The sequence below is a fragment of the Phyllobates terribilis genome, unplaced genomic scaffold (genome assembly GCF_046119375.1).
Source record: "Phyllobates terribilis strain yellow unplaced genomic scaffold, ASM4611937v1 Scaffold_4__5_contigs__length_816908805, whole genome shotgun sequence".
Classification (NCBI taxonomy): Eukaryota; Metazoa; Chordata; class Amphibia; order Anura; family Dendrobatidae; genus Phyllobates; species Phyllobates terribilis.
The window spans coordinates 640,691,653-640,712,271 of record NW_027362764.1 but is presented as its reverse complement, the minus strand read 5'-3'; the positions used below and the strand labels follow the sequence as shown (position 1 = coordinate 640,712,271).

Below are 20,619 nucleotides of genomic sequence, written 5' to 3'. Positions count from 1 at the left end.
TCTATGTTGGAACCTGCTAGGAGCATAGCAGGGAAGCTCAGGAGGATTGAGGATGGCTGAACCTACGCCTGGGAAGCCTCTGCACCTGTCAGGCTCTGAGCAGCCCGGCACGGCCGTTGCCCACGGCAACCGTTGTTTAAAGACTTGTGTTAACCCGGCTGCGAACCGAATGACTGTCCTGTTTACCCGTGAGTTGCTGAATAAAGCTGTTTATGTTGGACTTGCTTGGGTCACTGCCTCAGTTACTGCATGGTGTCAACACCACTGCCTTACAGCTTGGTGGAGAATGCGGGCATAGTGACTGAGGCATACCCCCACCGGCAGCTGCATGGCCACAATCCGACCTGCCACCTTTCAGTTCCACCCCTTGGACTAAATGGAGGAGCTGTACAAACAGTGGATACTCTCCCAGCAGCAGCGTGATCAGCAGCAACAGTTACTGTACCAGCAGCAGCAGAAAACAAACAAACTGTTGCTGCAACAGATTGTTGCCATGCGGGAGACACCGACGGCATCAGCCCCGGAACGTCGAGAGGCCCGGGACAAGGTTCGCTCAGCGTTGAGGAAGATGGGACCAGAGGACGACGTGGAAGCCTTCCTGACCATTTATGAGCGCATAGCGGAGCGGGAAAACCTACCGACCGGCCAGTGGGCAGAAGAGGTGGCTCCGTTTCTGGTCGGCGATGCCCAAAAGGCCTACTTCGACCTAAGTCGAGAGGACGCCCAGGACTACCAGAGGCTCAAAAGTGAGATCCTTGCCCGGCTGGGGGTCAATATATACGTGAGAGCTCAGCGTGTATTTTCGTGGGCCTATGTGGAGACCCGACCCGCCCGGTCTCTGGCTTATGACCTCCTGCAGCTGGTAAAGAGGTGGCTCCAGCCTGAGACTTAGTCTCCAGCCCAGATGGTGGAGAGGGTGGTGGTTGACCGGCTAGTGAGGACTCTGCCAGCCGCTATCCAACGTTGGGTGGGGCAAGGGGACCCCGGCACACTCGACCTGGTGGTCAGCCTGATCGAGCGCTACTCGGCCACTCAGGACTTTATCTGGGACTCTGCCCCCTTGCGGCTGTCGCACCGATCCAGGAGTCGGGAAAGGGGTCGCGTCCCTCTGCTGGGGACAGTCAGCACCGTACCCGTGCTGAAGGGGAACCTCGGAGTGAGAGTGGCAGGAGACCGATTCCCTCCCAAACTGTCATAAGACCTAACAGTACCTCCACCCTTAGGTGCTGGCGGTGTCAGGGGCCGGGATATGTGGCTGCTAGTGTTGAGCATTCCGATACTGAAATATCGGGTATCGACTGATATTCGCGGTATCGGAGTTCCGATACTTTTAGAATATCGAATGCCGGAATTGGAAGTTCCCATAATGCAATGAGCCAGTTTCATTTTATTCAGCCAATGAGGATCCTAAGAAGTGTGGGCACATCCTGTTAGGCATGTTAGGCATGTTAACTAATGGCATGGCTGTGATTGGCTGCTGAAATGATGTCATGATGCACTATAAAAGCTGCCGCCACCATTTTGAGCTCACTCTGCTGTGAATTCAGTTAGGGACAGGACGCTGCTGTTCTGAGGGACAGTTTTAGCTACCTATTTGCTTTATTGTGCTTTACCCAGGCTACTTTATAAAGCTTTCTTTTGCCTTGCAGCGCTAGTGCACAGTTCTCTGCACTGTTCACGGCTGTCTGCGAGGTCTCTGTGTGTGAGTGCAGCTCATGCTGTAGTGTGTGCTGCAGCCACGTCCGGTTGTAGTCCGCTCAGCGTGCGTCACTGCCTCATACATTGTGCTTTTTTGCATTAGTGCTGCTCATTTTTCCTGATTTCTCCTATTAGTGTGGTGGTTCCATCCGTATCCAGCTAAATTGCTTCCAAACACACTATATAGGAGTAGATAGAGGAGCCTTTCTGCAGCCTTGTGCCCTGCAGCCCCAGCCAGATTAGTATTAGCCTATTTTTTGTAGCCTCATCTATTGCATTGTAGGTTACCTTCCTACATTGTAATAGCTACAAAAAGTTTGTGATACTATCGGTTTTACATCTTTGGGCACATCCAGTGTCTTTTTGTGAAAAAAAAAACGTAAATAAAGTTCACCAAGCAATCCACTTTACAGTTGTGTAGGCCACATTAGCTCATATTAAAGTCTAGTCCACACTTTATAAAATTAGTGTTTCTTATACCTGTTAGCAGCTGTTCAGGAATAAGCACACTAAGCCCTTAGTACTTTTCTGCCTATCTTTATCAGTCTACCAAGATGAAGAAGGCAGGGAGTAAGGCATGTGGTCATGGTCTTGGATTTTCTGCAGGGAGAGGACGTGGAAATTCTGTGCCTGCTGCGGGCACCAGTGACTCAGCATCCCCCAGTTTTACCAGGGAACAGTCCTTTATGCGCAGCTTTGTAGGAGCTCGCCATGCCCCACTGTTGCGGGAGGACCAAATTGAAGCCGTTGTCGGATGGATGGCAGCTAACGCATCGACTTCAATTAGTTCCAGATCCTCTCAGGTCCTGAGCACTGAAGAGCACCCATCTGTCTCTTTACCACCTGCCAAATTGCCCAGGCAGTCAGAGAGCCCTGGACAGGAGCCATCTCTACTTCTGTTCTCTGAATCTCTTGGCTAGGAAAAAGGGGGCCAGCCAAGCAGAATTCTAGTATTTGAAGAAGAGGTAGTATGCAGTGATGCGCAACCGCTTTGTCTCTCTGAATCTGAAGAGGCGGGTGGGCCAGTGCCTATGGTCAGCACACCTCAGTACTCATCTGATGATGAGACTCAGCTGCCACTTTCTGGTGCATACTGTGCTCTCGAGACTACCCAGGAGAAGCAGTTGTTTGAAGAGGGTAGTGTAGATGATGAGGTCCTTGACCTATCATGGCGTGAGGTACAGGAAGGTGGTGGGAGCAGCTCTGAGGAAGAGATTCCCTGAACGGCCCAAAAAGGAGGGAGAGGGAGGGGGCAGACTTGGTTGCCTGTAGCCTCCACTTCGGCACCCATTAGGAACATGCCTCTTCCAAAACCCAAAATAGGCGCTCCCAAGACTTGCAGTGCCTGGTCCTTTTTCGACACAGTTGCAGATGACATTTGCTTTGTCAAATGCAAGCTGTATAATCAGAAAGCGAAAAGAGGGAAAAGTGTCAGCAACCTCAATACCACAAATATGTGGAAACATGTGCGGACCAAGCACGTGGTGGAGTTACAAAGACACACTGAAGACCTAGGCCAACCTACAGCGCCACCTACCACCTCTTCAGCTCGTGTTGTAGCCTCTTCCTCCAGCTCACACACAGCTGGTTCGGCTTCCTCACAGGATCGCCATGGAAGAACCTCTGGCACTGTTGTACAGAGACACAGTGTCATTCCACCCACAGCACCACGTTCCCTGTCATCCTCACACTCCCAGGCCAGTCTACAGCCATCGTTAGCACAGGCATGGGAGAAAAGGCGCCCATACTCAGCAAACCACCCCCGAGCACAGGCTCTGAATGCTGGCATTGCAAAACTACCGGCCCTTGAAATGCTATCATTCAGGCTGGTGGAGATTGACACCTTCCGTAACTTGATGGCATTGGCAGTCCCACAATACAACGTGCCCAGCCACTTTTATTTCAGCAGGCAAGCCGTCCCTGCCCTGCAACAGCATGTGGAGGGAAAAATTAAACATGCGCTACAAAACGCCGTCATTAGCAAGGTCCACCTGACTACTGATGCGTGGACCAGTAAGCATGGACAGGGACGATACCTTTCCCTCACTGCCCATTGAGTAAATGTTGTGGAGCCGGGTACAGATCTTGAGAGTGGCGCTGTACATGTTCTGCCAACTCCAAGGATTACAGGAATCCAGTCTGTACACATTGACTCCTCTTCATACTCCAGTTCCTCTGAATCAGCGCTGCAGGAGCCGTCACGGTCTACCTCCACATCAACCCGTGAACGGTTACCTGTTACAACCGATATGAGCACAGCCGTGGCCAAACGTCAACAGGCAGTATTGAAATTAATTTATTTGGGGAATTGAAGCCACACAGCGCAGGAGCTCTGGAATGCTATCAAGCAGCAGAGCGACGTGTGGTTTGTGCCAGCGAATCTCCAGCCAGGCATGGTAGTGTGTGACAATGGCCGAAATCTGGTGGCAGCTCTGGGCCTAGGCAACCTCACTCACATCCCATGTCTGGCACATGTGCTCAACTTGGTCGTGCAGAGTTTTTTGAGGGACTATCCGGATCTTGATGCACTGCTGCACAAGGTCCGCATAGAGTGCGCTCACTTGCGGCGTTCCAGCATCGCAAGATTGCGCATTGCAGCTCTGCAGCGCCGATTACACCTTCTGGAACTTCGCATCATATGTGACCTACCCACATGGTGGAATTCAACGTTACATAAAGTAGAGACCAAAAGTTTGGACACACCTTCTCATTTAAAGATTTTTCTGTATTTTCATGACTATGAAAATTGTACATTCACACTGAAGGCATCAAAACTATGAATTAACACATGTGGAATTATATACTTAACAAAAAAGTGTGAAACAGCTGAAAATATGTCTTATATTCTAGGTTCTTCAAAGTAGCCACCTTTTGCTTTGATGACTGCTTTGCACACTCTTGGCATTCTCTTGACGAGCTTCAAGAGGTAGTCAACGGAAATGGTCTTCCAACAATCTTGAAGGAGATCCCAGAGATGCTTAGCACTTGTTGGCCCTTTTGCCTTCACTCTGCGGTCCAGCTCACCCCAAACCATCTCGATTGGGTTCAGGTCTGGTGACTGTGGAGGCCAGGTCATCTGGCATAGCACCCCATCACTCTCCTTCTTGGTCAAATAGCCCTTACACAGACTGGTGGTGTATTTGGGGTCATTGTCCTGTTGAAAAATAAATGATGGTCCAACTAAACACAAACCGGATGGAATAGCATGCAGCTTTTGCTTGGAAAGCATAAGCAAATACCATGGGACACCCACTCCCCAATAATGGGACTTATGTTTGTAATATGCTGTACTGCATGGCTCTTGTAAGGGGCATTGCAAGTTGCTCTGTCCTAATTTTTGGCAGCTTTTGCTTGGAAAGCATAAACAAATACTATGGGAGACCCACTCCCCAATAATGGGACTTATGTTTGTAATATGCTGTACTGCATGGCTCTTGTAAGGGGCATTGCAAGTTGCTCCGTCCTAATTTTTGGCAGCTTTTGCTTGGAAAGCATAAGCAAATACTATGGGACACCCACTCCCCAATAAAGGGACTTATGTTTGTAATATGCTGTACTGCATGGCTCTTGTAAGGGGCATTGCAAGTTGCTCCGTCCTAATTTTTGGCAGCTTTTGCTTGGAAAGCATAAGCAAATACTATGGGACACCCACTCCCCAATAATGGGACTTATGTTTGTAATATGCTGTACTGCATGGCTCTTGTAAGGGGCATTGCAAGTTGCTCCGTCCTAATTTTTGGCAGCTTTTGCTTGCAAGGGCATAAGCAAATACTATGGGACACCCACTCCCCAATAATGGGACTTATGTTTGTAATATGCTGTACTGCATGTGACGCGCCCCCTGGGCCGTGTGTACACATGTGTGGGATACCCAGTGCCGGGTCTCTGGGGTCTGTAGTCTCCGTGGCGGTGACCCGGTCCTGTGGCTCAGGCTGGTCAAACCAGTGGCAGTCTTTCTTAGGTTTTGAGGTTAATTGTCCGACTGCGCCACCCGTGGATTGCGGTCAGGGAGTACCACCGCTGCGAGGCAGACCGCTGAGGCTGGTGTTGTGTGCGCAGCAGAGAATGGGATAACTCCCCACGGGAGGAGTATAGCCTCAGGGCTGTGAGTGTGGATGATGGGGATGATGGTGCACGAGCGCAGCAGGAATGACTCAGAGTCTTTGCAGTGCAGTTCAGGGTCTTTACTGATGATTATAAGGTAGACCCTCCCGGGAGTACTGGCTAGCATAAGAGGCCTGGTCAGTCTGTGAGCAAGCAGGAGTTCCCCTTGCCAGGTGGAGTTGTAGGCCTCCCCGTCTGTCTGCACTCTTCCTGGCTACCTTGCTGTAAGCGGGTAGAAGTAGCCCACGTCCCTGAGTGTACCGTGTAGTGCTCACCCGTATGGCTGGTGACTTGGGGCCTTCTGTTAGCCTCCGCTCCACGACGGCGGTGCTGGTCCCTTGCTTGTGACTGAGCCTCTCGGCTTCTATGGCCTGAGGACCTGAAATCCCCTGCCGGCTGGTTTCTGCTGCTGGATATATAAGTCCTCACAGCCTCGGACTCCTGTGTCCGGTTCCTATTGTCTTCTGCCAGGGCGAGCTCTGCTCAGCTTCCAGCCCCTGGTCTTTAGCTCCTAGCTCCTACAGAGCTCCTTGCTGTTACTTTCCCTTGCTCTCACTCTGACTCTGACTGTTCTCTGTTCTCTGACTCACTCAACCCCGCCCCAGATCCAGTTTATAAGGGCAGAATTCTCTCCTCCCAGGACTGGGGCAGGAGGATGTTGCATGTTTAAGGGATCCTGACCAGGAAACCTCCCACTTGGTCTCCGACGTAATATCTCTATTACTGTGGTGACCAGACCCCTGGGGTGCCACACATGGCTCTTGTAAGGGGCATTGCAGTTCCTCATAATTTTTGGAAAGCCTTCCATTCACTGCTTAGGCCAACAGTGCACAGGAGACCCAGTTGCTATAAATGGAAAAAAAGGTTTAGTTAACGCCCTCTGACCTCCATGTCATTTCCAAGGGGCATTGGAGTGCCTCGAAATTTTTGGTAGGCATTGCACTCACTGTATGCCCTATAACTGTGTAGCCGAACCGCTCCTTTTGTTACAGAAACATATCCTACAAGACATATCTGGTTGACTGGCCTGATATTGATGTGAATGGTCCCTGTTCCTCCTGCTCTTTCTCCTTTGCCACTACCTCATCCATCATTTATCACCTGAAGCTTTGTTTTAACGAGAGTCATAGAACTTGGATAGTAGCAGGAAAACATCCAGCAATCCTCGGAGGAGGTAGGATATGCGCCAAAACGCTGACCACCTCAGGCCTAGCCGCTACTACATACATGCGCTTGCATTACAACAAAACAAAGCAGATGCTAACTTCTATCATCCTCATCATGCTCCTCACCTTGGCACTCTCAACTCCCTTGATGGAGAAGCCAGGGCCCACCGGAGGAGTCTGATAGTCCGGTGGGCTCGGCCAATGCTGCCCTAAAGCAGGCCAGGCTAAGAAAAGTGTGGGAAATGTTACCGGGACCAATAGGGGTGGCTGGGGACCGAGTATGGACACCCGGCCACCCCCTGGAGGCTGGGGAACAAGCGGGGACACCCGGCCACCAGGTGGCTGGGGACCGAGTATGGATACCAGGCCGCCGACACAGCCATGGCGTGGTGGCCAGATTCCGCCTCCACATGCCTAAAAGGCCCAATTTAAAGTGCAAGCAAGCAAGCAGTATGGTATTGCAGCCTGGGGGTGGGTGGGTGGCAGGCTGCATACTTGCGCTTGCATTGCAAGGAATGGGAGAGGTACAATTGAACACTGCCCTGGGACAAGGACTTGAATGGGGATAGTTGCAAGTCTGCAACGACAGGTGCAAGGTGGGAGGCATCTTCGCATGTACCATGAACAGGGGTTTGGCATGCACACACTACAGCGGAATAGGCTCTCCTTCCCACTAAATGCACTGTGGAGGGCACAGGTAATGTTTTGGTATATGCGCTTAATCTTATGTATAAGGCACACCAGTACAAATAGGGGCGGCTGGGGACTGAGTATGGATACCTCGCTGCCGAAGCAGCCATGAGGTAGTGGCCAGCTTCGGCCTCCTCCAAACTAAAAGGCCCCATTTCAAGTGCAAGCTAGCAGTATGGAATTGCAGTCTGGGGGTGGGTGGGTGGCAGGCTGCACACTTACACTTGCATTAAAAGAAAACATAGCAGATGCTAACTTCTGTCATCATCATCATGCTCCTCACCTTGGCACTCTCAACTCCACCGATGGAGAAATCACGGCCCACCGGAGGAGTCTGGTTCTCTGGTGGGCTCGTCCAATGCTGCCTAAAGCAGGCTGGGCTAAGAAAAGTGTGTGGGGGGATGTTCCAAGGAGAAATAGGGGCGGTTGGGGACCGTTTATGGACACCCGGCTGCCCCCAGGCGCCTGGGGACCGTGTGTGGACACCCGGCCGCGGGGCGGCTGGGGACCGAGTATGGACACCCGGCCGCCGGGCGGCTGGGGACTGAGTATGGATTCCAGGCCGCCAACACAGCCATGACGTGGTGGCCAGATTCCGCCTCCACATGCCTAAAAGGCCCAATTTCAAGTTCAAGCAAGCAGTATGGTATTGCAGCCTGGGGGTGGGTGGGTGGCAGGCTGCATACTTGCGCTTGCATTGAAAGGAATGGGGGAGGTACAATTGAACACTGCCCTGGGACTAGAACTTGCATGGGGATAGTTGCAAGTCTGCATCTTCTGATGCGGCAAGGATCACTTATGATGGGCACACTTTTAGACAGTGACCTGGGAGTCAGAGATGCTTCCAGGGGTCTTCCCCATGCTGTTCCCATGTCTTTTCAGCACTTTATGCATGTGTCACACAGCACATGGCCAGATAAGGTTGTAAAATGTTAAAATGACATTTCCCGGTGAATGCATTTGTCATAGTTGAAAGCAATACAAAAGTGCAAAAACGCATAAAAAATGCTACTTGTGAACATAGCCGAAGGTGTGGAGGAGTATTTTTGTTTTTGGTCATTTATTTTAACTTATACACAAGTCTTTTCCCTGGAAAGGATGTTCCTTAACATATTTCACAGGAAAAAAGTTTCACTTTCGTTTTTGAACGTTTTATTGTGAGCCCGTAAAAGTGGCTTAATACCTCTGACCACATTGTTGACAGCAGTGACCTGGGGGTCAGAAATGCTTCCTGGGGCGATCCCCATGCTGTCCCCATGTCATTTGAGCACTGTCACTATCGTTTTGGGCACTTGTTAGGCTTTTAAAAGACTGCCGGGGGTGCCACCGCAAAAATGCTCGAGTCTCCCATAGACTAACATTGGGCTCGTTGCTTGGGTCGAGCACCCGAGTATCACGGCGAGCTCGGCCCGAGCTTCGAGCACCCGAGCATTTTAGTGCTCGCTCAACACTAGTAACAGTAGGTTTTAGGGAAAAAAATATGAAATAAACCCAAATAAAATCAGTAGGACATTTCTTCTAACCAGTCTAAAAGACAAAGGTCCAGATTAAATGGATTAAATGTCATGCAGTACTTTAAGACTTTGTTCACACTTGTTTTTGTCTTTTCTATCATGCTTCTGTTGTTATGGCTAATGCTTTATACTGCAAACCACCAGTAAAAAAAATAGGAAATGTGAAATAACTTATTGTAATTCTCTTCTCATACTCCTGGCAACCGTGACAGATACATTTTTAAAAGGGATCCTGATGATCTTTGATGGAACTTATTGACTAACAGTGAGATCTTCTATCTATAGAATAGCAAATCAAACCACAACAACATGGAAAAAATATTGCAAAAAGGGCCTGATTCAGTAAAGGTAAAGAAAATAGAGCCTAATGGATCAAGTAGATCAAAATTGATCCATTATAAATCCAGGGAGTGTCAGTGTGAACAGAGGCTTCACATGTTCCCATTTAGCTTTTTTTGTTGAAGGGACTGTTGACAGATCAGTTGACTTATTCTATTAATTGACGTCCCTCTGATGCCAGAGTGCATTAGTCCTCAACATTACCTTTAGGCTCAATCATCAGTTTTTCAATCACTTTAGGTCTTTTGCAGACCCAAAAAGATAGAAGGTGTGGAAAAGACTTAGTGCAACACAGAGGGAAGAGGGAAAGTGAGCCCAGACACTAGAGAAAGGGGGAAGTGGAGACCTCCTAGTCTGGTCTAGTGTCACCCTATCTCAACTACCATCCCTATATTGGCTCTTCACCAATCGCCGCACGCATGCCTCGCCCTGACTTTCCCTGGCGTAAGGCCAAGGCTAGGGAAGGGAGGAGATGAGCACTAGTCGATCTCCACTAAACTCTATAGACAACAAGGGTAGACAAACAGGGGGGGATTGTTTAGCTTTTGACGACTCCAAACAAATGTGCACATGGCCTCAAGCTCCAGAGGGGATGAAGTACTGCTCTTGTTAAAGCCTCACAAATAATAATGAATATCGCCAGCACCTCCCTCTCAGACACGCTAGGTATTTATACACCCAGGCCAGAGAGATAATTAGCCAGAAGGAGGTAGCCGCTGGGTCCTAGAGACAGCCAGCCTCTAAGAAGATCTCTGTACTGCCAAACGTAGAGATCTGATACAACCAACTGCAGGGCAACTGTCTGTCACCTCTGATACACCTGTGACAGATAGCAGGTAGAATGTATTATAGAGTATCTAACAACATTTTATAAAAACAAGTTCTCTCAAAATATATACATAATTCAATTATTTCATTACTGTCCTCTTTGTCTCCAGGCATTTGGACAACCCTTTTCTTTTACCAACTTGTTCATAAAATATGAATCACGAGTATTATTTAGTCAAAAGTAATTTTGCATTTCAAACAGCATTAATGAGAAAATTCAAAGAAAATAATTGTCTCAAAATGACTATACATGTGTGTCTCATTTACAGGAATAAAGATGCAATTAATTGAGCTAAGAAGGTAGATACCCAGGTGACTATTGACGTGAAACTACAAAGGTTCACTCTGGACGTCAGTAAATGAGTTCTAAGGCAGTATTGAAGCTGCTGGTCAATGAACTGTGCAGAACGCTCAATCATAGCCTTGTTATTTCTTGCTGCCGGTAAGTTCATACTGTTTTTGTAATTGAATTAAAAGAGCTATTTAACGTAAAAAGTGGGATAGAATTATGGGTCTTTCAACTATAATTATCACTCATAATCTACAGAAAATGGGACATATTTTATAGAAGAAGAATGCATTCTACATGCAGGATACGATTCAAACCAGTAAACTGCTGCAATTAAGTCAATGAATGCTGCTTGCCATAATTTCCTTTGCTTTCTGTAAGTCATCTCTACGATTCAGTAGTGTTAACCTCTGGTCCTCTGTGTGTCTTCTCGGGACTCCCTCTATTTACCAGAGTAGAAAGATGGTGAAAAGACACTCCTCAAGATTGAAATTGCAACACCAAGATGAAAAAAATGTAAAATTATGGAAATCACATAATATGAAAATGATGAAAAAATCAAAATTAAGTATTAGCTGAGCATCATCTGCAGACATACACGCACTTAGACACCTTGTCTTGCTATCAATGAGATTGTTAAGGGAACCTGTCCAGTAGTGATGAAAGGGTAGTTATCCAGCAACTCGTGAAATTGACTTAAAAAATAGCCTTTATTTAGAAAAAATTAAAAACATGAGACCATAGTGCGAATAAAAGCGTACAGAGGCTTACGCGTTTCAGATACATAGATCCTTATTCATAGCATGAATTAGGATCAACGTATCCGAAACGCGTAAGCCTCTGTATGCTTTTATTTGCACTATGTTCTCATGTTTTTAATTTTTTCAAAATAAAGGCTATTTTTTAAGTCAATTTCACGAGTTGCTGGATAACTACCCTTTCATCACTGCCTAATGTCTCCCAGACGGGGATCTTTACAATCAGAGCACCGTGCCTCATGAGAAAGTGGACCGAGCAGGCTGACCCAGGTGAGCTGAAATATATATATTTTTTACATTACTTACTATTAACCTGTCAAGTAGAACAACAATGTTAACCTAACACTACTAACATTGACCTACAAAGCCATCCATAATCTGTCTCCTCCGTATATCTCCAAACTAATCTCCCGATATCTTCCAACACGTATCTTCCGATCCTCCCAAGACCTCCTTGTCTCCTCCACATTTGTATCTTCCTCACCCAATCGCCTCCAAAACATCTCCTGAGTATACCCCAACCTCTGAAATGCTGTGCCCCAACACGTTCGATTATCCACCACATTCGGAACTTTCAGACGGAACTTGAAAACGCATCACTTCAAGAAAGCTTACAGCCTGCCATGACCACGCTGCCTCCTCACCACCATCAGAGCTGCCAACTCACCACCACTGGAGCGGCCACAACTACCCAACATACTGTCTCCTTCCCATTATTCTGTAAACTAAGCTCGCAAGGGCAGGGCCCTCTTCCTTTTGTACCAGTCTATCATAGTTTGTCCACTGTAATTTATATTTGTATTTTGTATGTAACCCCTTCTCATGTACTGCCCCATTGAATCAATGGTGATCGAAAAATAAAAAATAACCTGCAGATATATGGTTAATATGCAGCTTTAGGCTGTGTGCCCACTATGCGTTTTTTAAGCGTTTCCAGAGCAGCAATTTTGCTGCAGAAACGCTTAAAAAACGCTTGGTAGAAGGTCTGCAATGTTCCCCAATGATAATCCGCATGCGCTGTGCACATGCTGCGGAAATTTCCACTGCGGATTATCATTGCGGAAAAATCCGCAGCACTACCAATTGCCATTGACTTGCATTGAATCTCTTAAGCACTTCGAGCCAGAGCCTGTTTTTGCCTTCGTGACCAGGCCAATTTTTTCAATTCTGACCACTGTCACTTTATGAAGTAATTACTCTGGAACGCTTCAATGGTTTCCCCTAATTACGAGATTGGTTTTTTGTGACATATTGTACTTCATGATAGTGGTTAAATGTCTTCGATATCACTTGCGTTTATTTGTGAAAAAAACAGAAATTTGGCGAAAATTTTGAAAATTTTGCAATTTTCAAACTTTGAATTTTCATGCCCTTAAATCAGAGAGATATGTCACACAAAATAGTTAATAAATAACATTTCCCACATGTCTACTTTATATCAGCACAATTTTGGAACCAAAATTTTTTTTTGTTAGGAAGCTATAAGGGTTAAAAGTTGACCAGCGATTTCTCATTTTTCCAACAAAATTTACAAAAACATTTTTTAGGAACCACATCTTATTTGAAGTGACTTTGAGGGGCCTTTATGACAGAAAATACCCAAAAGTGACACCAATCTAAAAACTGCACCCCTCAAGGTGCTCAAAACCACATTCAAGAAGTTTATTAACCCTTAGGTGTTTCACGGGAATTTTTGGAATGTGGAAGAAAACAATGAACATTTAACTTTTTTTCACAAAAATGTTACTTTAGACCCAATTTTTTTATTTTCACAAGGGTAACAGGAAAAAATGGAATACACAATTTGCAGTGCAATTTCTCATGAGTGCGCTGATACCCCATATGTGAGGGACAACCACTGTTTGGGCGCACTGCAGGGTTCGGAAGGGAAGGAGCGCCATTAGACTTTTTGAATGTAAAATTTGTTTGAATAATTAGCAGACGCCATGTTGCATTTGGGGAGCCTCTAATGTGCCTAAACAGTGGAAACTCCCCCACAAGTGACACCATTTTGGAAACTAGACCCCTTAGGGAACTTATTTAGATGTGTGGTAAGCACCTTGCACACCAAGGTGCTTCACAGAAGTTTATAATAGTGAGCCGTAAAAATAAAATTTTCACATTTTTCCCACAAAAAATGTTTTTCATCCCCTAATTTAGCATTATCATAAGGATAACAGGAGAAATTGCACCATGAAATTTGTTGTGCAATTTCTCCTGGGTACGACGATACCCCATATGTGGGGGAAAACCATTGCTTTGGTGTACGGCAGGGTTCGGAAGAGAAAGGAGCGCTATGTTGGCTGGGATAGGTTGCAGACACCATGTCACATTGGAAGAGTCGCTGACATGTCGAAACAGCAGAAACCCCCACAAGTGACCCCATTTTGTAAACTACACCTCTCAAGGAATTCATCTAGGGAAGTAGTGAGTATTTTTTAATTTTTAAATTTATACCATTGGGCAGTGAAGAAAACATAATTGTATTTTTACCACAAAAAAAGTTTTACCCCCAGATTTTACATTTTCACACAGGGCAATGGGTAAAAATGGTGCCGAAATGTGTCACACAATTTCTTCTAAAAGTGGCAATACCCCATATGTGGCTGTATCGTACCGCTCAGCCATACGGCGAGATCTGGGGGGGACGGAGTGCTATTTGACAATTGGAGAGCAAATTATAGTAGAATAAGCATTTGGATTTGGGAGCACACAATTTTCTGAATTTCTTTTGGGGGGCAAGGGCCATTTCGCTTTTCCAGAGCCTTTCTGCTACCAGTAACTTGGAAGTCCCTTATATTTTTAACAGATGACGGACCTGAGTGGGGACTAGCTTTTTTTGAGGACTGAGTTGAAGCCTTTATTGGGAACATTTTACGTAACATTTATCCGGCGCTCTAGGCTGAGCACTTACAGTGGTGGCCAAAAGTATTAGCACCCCTGCAATTCTGTCAGATAATACTCAGTTTCTTCCTAAAAATGATTGCAATCACAAATTCTTTGGTATTATTATCTTCATTTAATTTGTCTTCAATGAAAAAACACAAAAATAATTGTCCTAAAGCCATTTCAGGAAGAAACTGAGTATTATCTGACAGAATTGCAGTGGTGCCAATACTTTTGGCCACCACTGTACATCGGGGTTTCTATCTAAATTTCCAAGTGATGTAATTCAGATGAAACCCCTGCGGGATCCATTCACTGTAATGAGGCAACAGAGTTACTCTGGACTCCGTCTGGCCTCTGTTTAGCGGTGTTCTTTTTTTCAGAAGTGCATAAGACTGTGGCCAACCGCACTTTTATGCACTCCTAAAAAAACTGACTCCGTGGGATCACAGGCCAGACGGCATCCACAGTGGCCTATATCTACCTCATTACAGGGAATCTTCTGTCATGGGTTCCGTCTGAATCACCTTTTTCAGAGATTTACACGGAAACTCTGGTGTAAGTGCTCAGCGCAGGATAAATGTGAGCAGAGCCTTACTGCGATCTTTGGGAGACATAATAAACAAATCAGTAGCAGGTGAAGAATTGGTTTTATTTATTTTTTACGCCGTTCCTTGTGTGATATAACTGATTAGATTACTTTATTCTTCGGGTTGGTGCGTTTACAGAGATACCAGATTTATATTGGGCTTTTATGACTGACAGCTGTCACACTAAGATACGCTTTTTTTTGCAAAATTTAGTTTTTGCATCGCCATATTTCGAGAGCTATAATTTTTCCATATTTCGGCCGACAGAGTCATGTGATGGCTTGTTTTTTGCGGGACGAGTTGACATTTTTATTGGTACCATTTTTGGGTACGTGACATTTTTTGATCGCTTTCTATTCCGTTTTTTGGGAGGTAAAATTAACAAAAACCAACAATTCAGGAATTGTTTTTTGAGGGTTTTTTTTATGCCGTTCTGCGTGTGCTAAAAGTGATCAGGCAGCGTTATTCTTCGGGTCAGTACGTTTACAGCGATACTACACTTACTGTATATTTTTTTATGTTTTGGCGCTTTTACACAATAAAACAATTTTATAGAAAAAATATTTCTTTTGCATCGCTTTATTCTGAGAGCTATAACTTTTTTATTTTTCGGCTGATGGAGCTGTATGGCGGCTTTTTTTTGCGGAACAAGATGATGTTTTCAGCTGTACCATTTTTATTTCCATTTTTCTTTTTGATCGCATATTTTTCCACTTTTTGTTTGGCGATATGATGAAAAAGCATAGTTTTTTGCTACATTTTTTTATCTATTTTTATTACGGTGTGCACAGAAGGAGTTAATTAGTGTGACAGTTTTATAGATCAGGTTGTTTCAGACGCGGCGATACCAAATATGTGAATTTTTTTTTGTTTTTGCATAAATATACGGATTTATTGGTTTATTATTTTATTTATTTTTATTTATTTTGTGATTTTTTTTTTAACAGTTTGAAAACATTTTTTTTAACTTTTTTTTTACCTTTTAACTTAGTCCTGTATGGGACATTAATTTTTATTTTTCTAATCACTGTTCTCATGCAATGCAATAGACATGTATTGCGTTTCATGAGAACTTTGCTGACAGTTTCACACTGTCTGTCTCCTGCTGGACTCAGCTGCAGGCTGAGCCTAGCAGGACACCATATATGGCAGATCCAGAGGCGGTCATGACACCTCCAGCTGCCATAACAACGGCAGGTCCTGGAAGACATCAGGGGGCCGTCGGAGAGGTAAGTGGATGACCCCCACTCCTCTCACTATCTTCTAAATGCCGCGATCACTATAGATCGCGGCATATAGAAGATAGCAAAGGGTTAACATCATTGGGACCTGATCCAATCAGGTTCCGATGATGTCCCCTGTCAGAGCTGTCGGTCTGAACCGCAACCGCAGAACTTGCAGGACCCTGGGGGTCCTGAGGGCTGCGGGACCACCGACGGTTCATAAACGTCGGCTCTGCACAGAGCCCAGGCAGCGCCGACCTTTATGTACAGTGGGCGGTTGGGAAGCGGTTAATATCTACATGACTACATGTGCACATGCGGATATTAAGCGATTCAATGTGCGGATGGTACCCGGGTCTGGAGAAGAGGAGACTCTCATCCAGACCAGGGTACCATAGTACCTGTAAAAAAAAAATAGAAAAATAGAAAAAAAACATTATACTTACCTTCTGATGGCCCCCGGGTACCTTAGTGATGCGTCCTGGCTTCCCGGCGGCTCGCGATGGTCTAAAAGGACCTTCCATGACGTCATTTAGTCATGTGACGGGTCACGCGACCGCCGACGTCAGCGGTCACGTGACCTGTCACATGACTAAATGACGTCATGGAAGGTCCCTTTAGACCACCGCGAGACACCGGGGAGACCGGACGCATCGGATAAGGAGACCGGGGGCCATCGGAAGGTGAGTATAATGGGGTTGTTTTTTTTTTTTTTTACCATTTTTATTCTTTTTTTTTAACTAACTTGGTCACACTATATAAAATCCATACCGGTTGCATGGATTTATATAGCGTGACCAAGTTGTCAAGCACTTTCTAAGTGATGCTAAAATCGCTTGGAAAACGCTTGACAACCCGCATGTGAAATCTCATGTGCAAAACGCGTGACAAACGCTTGTCCCTGACTGAAAAAACGCATGCAAAATCCGCATGCGTTTTTTTCTGCCAGGGAGATGCAGAAACGCTCAGGAAAAATCCGGAGCATTTCTGCATCGTGGGCACATAGCCTAATATTGTTAGAAACATGTCCAGCCACAGTACTGAAACTGCAGTACCCAGGAAAAAATGAACTTTATTCCTCCCGGGAGCTTGCAGCTTTCAGACACACAGGTGGGACGGTGCAGGTACAGTTGCCACTCAGTATACTGTGAGTGGTTGCCTGACAGCTGGCTCTGCAGTGCATCAGTGCAGAGACGGCTGTTAGTCAAAGTGCGGGGCGTGCTTTGCTGCTACACGGTGCCTGAAGCTGAGCCAGAACACCTCTATGACTGAAATAATAAAATAATAAAGTTAATTTTCTCCAGGGTGCCGCACTTTCAATACTGCAGCTGGGCATCTTTCTCACATTATTGACCTGCAAATTAACCCTATATTTGCAAGTTAATAGCGTTATCCAACGTGACAGGTTCTGAAGAATGTTCTGCACACTGAATTCACTTGGGAATGCAAATCATCAAAATCAGCTGCTGGCAGCTCTTTTAACAATTTCCAACAAATGCCGTCCCTTATGTTCTCAATGGAAGACAAGTCCAGAGATGCTGGAGGCCATGGAAGCACATTTTGACCACACAGGCTGCTCACAGTAGCACAAGCAACATGTAGCCTGGTATTGTCAAGTTGAAAAAAAGCTCCTTGGACACTTTGGAGAAATGGCAGTACCACTGGTTGTACAACCGAATGAATGTAGCGCCAAGCTATTTGTGTATCAGGAATGAAACTTAGGAAGGGCCAGTTACCATACATTATGCCACCCCACACCGTAATTCCAGAAGTAGGACCGGTGACGTTCCCTCTTGGTTGCAATTTCAATGTTGAAGAGTATATATATACTCAGTGTTACATAGTCATCCATTCACTTGGCCGTTCAAAATGTAACAGCATGTATTCTGCAAAGCCAACATGTTCCCCAAGTGAAATCAGCAGCATTTGCAAAAGGGTTCGTCTTATAAGAAATAAGAGGTATCTTCTGACACCTTTTGATGTAATTTTGGCTTCATACAAATGGTAAAAGCATGTGTAGCATGTTGTGATGAGCGAGCGTGCTTCCCGAGTATTTGCAATCCCTGCATGTGTCACAGGTGTCTAACAGCCGTGCAGCCGCGGCAACACCAACATAGATAGAAAGGGTTAACTGAACATGCTCACTCATCACTAGTAGCATGTCTAGTATTTTATAAATTCCTAATCGACAAGGGCTGAACTAGAAAGTGTTGGGCCCAATGTCAAAATTTTTGAATGGGGCCCTTATTGAGATTGTAGAAAGGTTCCAAAGGGTAGGGCTACAAGAGACAGAATTTTTGTCTTAATGGATTGACCCTTGCTGCTTTAAAAGATATAAAATCCACAAAAGAAGTTGACACGCCGGGGATATCAAAATGTGCAATAGGTCAATTTATGTGCAGGAAAAATAGGCAGTTCATGGAAGAGATTGTTAAAATCTCACCACTTCCCTGCTATTGTAATCTACTGTGGATTTTACTTGTGCAAATCCGCACATAAAATCCACAGAATTTCCATCTCAGCATATCCGGAGACAATGAGAGCAGGGTAGGTGTCATCCATTCAATTACCCTCTTAAAACTTTGGTTTAAGTCAGCTTCGGTGAACAGGAGAAAAGTGTTGCAACCTGGAGACTACAGGACGTCTTCTGCGGCTGCTGCAGTGATGGTGAGGCTCTTGATGGATCTATGCAATGCAGTGGTGCAGGGATGAGATTCTTACTATGAGGCCAGTTTTATACAATTAGAAATAAAGGCACATGTTTCTGTCCCTGTTATAGACACAGCTCCAGACCACAGGTCTAAAGACCCCATTTGACAGTTTCAAAGGAATCCAATGGTCAGGTTGAAGCAAACAGCCATACTGCAGGTGCAATTATCATTTTGGAATGACACAAATACTGTAATTGCCACTCTCGACTTTCTTTACTTTGAGATGTAATGTAATTCTTCTGGAAGAATTCTTCTATTTCAGTTTTTAGATTCCATAAAAAGCTATATAAATACATGGCTGTGACCCTTTTACTGTACATGTTTAAATTCAACATAGTCTACTTAATACAAGTTCACATTTTTTGGTAAGTTGAATAAGTTGAAAGCACATTTTTGCAAACTAGTTAGACAGAATGAGAAGATGATCTGTTAGTAAATGAAGAAAACAAAGTATTTCCTACCCATAAGAGTAAATATCATGTACTGGATTTGATTCCAGAGATGGTGCAGTATCATTAATATAGTAAGAATTGATAAGCCGAGAACTAAGCCCTGTGAGAAAATAAGAAAACATGCTTTCACCATTGACATTAGGATAATACAGGCTTCAACAAGGATCCATAGCTTTATCATTCAAGCACTGAAAATGATGCCACATAAATATAGAGTAAAAACATTCTAATAACCCAATGAGTTGAATAATGGTCAATGGATTTATACAGAGGTCTTCCACTCATGTAATATACGGTCATGCCATGCCATGGTATATGATATGTGACATGAAACTGTCTTCCACAACCTCACCTTTGTAGCAGAGTTTGGCTGTTCCTCACCCAGTTTTAAGCCTCAAACACAGCTGTCTCTGTTTATGAATATGTTTTAACCTACATATGAAAATGATGATCATTCTTATCTGTTTGGTTTAATTAGTTACTCATACAGCTGAATATAATCCTACAAAATCCCAGACTTTATGAAAGTGTACCTAGAAGAATTGATGCTGTTTCAAAGGCCATGGGCAGACATGCCAAATATTGATATTATTTAGATTTCTCTTATGTTAATTAAATTTGCATTTTGTTAATTGATAAAAAATAAACAATTAACACATCTATCTTTTAATGCATTCTTACTTTTCATCATGTTTCCATACCTGCCCAAAACATTTGCACAGTACTGTATATCCACAAATATTACCATGTGCATAAATATCATGTCTGTTTTTGAGCTTTGGCTGTGAGGCCAACTCTGCAACTTTTCAATTGAATTTACCAATTATATGGAAAGATCTGCCAAGTGTTATAACTAGTGATGAGCGAGCATGCTCGTTACTCGAGATTTACGAGCATGCTCGGGTGTTTTCCGACTATCTTCAGCGTGCTCGAGTGTCATGTTAAAGTCACGCCGTGCACATGATTTGCGACTGTTTGACAGCTTTAATACATGTGAGGAATGCTTGTTTCTTAGGCATTCCTCACACGCTGAAGATACTTGACGAGAACCCGAGCATGCTCGCCGACAGGGTTAACAGAACATACTCGCTCATCACTAGTTATAACCAGTCTTTTCATAGTCATGAAGAAAAGTAGAAATAATGTTTATTATCAAAGGGTAAAAGCATGAAATATTGGTTTAAAATATCAATAGGATATTAGGGTTTTTTTGTTTCAAACTTTTATCACAAATCGACCTTTAGATTAAAATAGAAGTCCTTTAAAAGGTTACGCCCTAGGAAATTACATCATTAGGTTTGGTAGAGAATTTACTGTGAACTGTTGATAATTACAATCACAATACCCGTTCTTCTTACTATAAAACTATCA

General features: G+C 44.8%; 1 protein-coding gene across 3 annotated transcripts in view; it reads right to left on the bottom strand.

Moving 5' to 3' along the window:
- The window catches only part of TRIM55 (tripartite motif containing 55), a 188,029-nt gene that overhangs the window by 12,729 nt on the left and 154,681 nt on the right, over positions 1 to 20,619 (bottom strand). The window contains exon 10 of one of the 3 annotated variants that reach the window (XM_073679376.1): positions 19,258 to 19,348. The exons of the other annotated variants lie outside the window; for them this stretch is intronic. Coding sequence (XP_073535477.1) covers positions 19,258 to 19,348 — 91 coding nt within the window. The remainder of the gene's footprint in view (positions 1 to 19,257; positions 19,349 to 20,619) is intronic. 3 annotated transcript variants of the gene reach the window in all.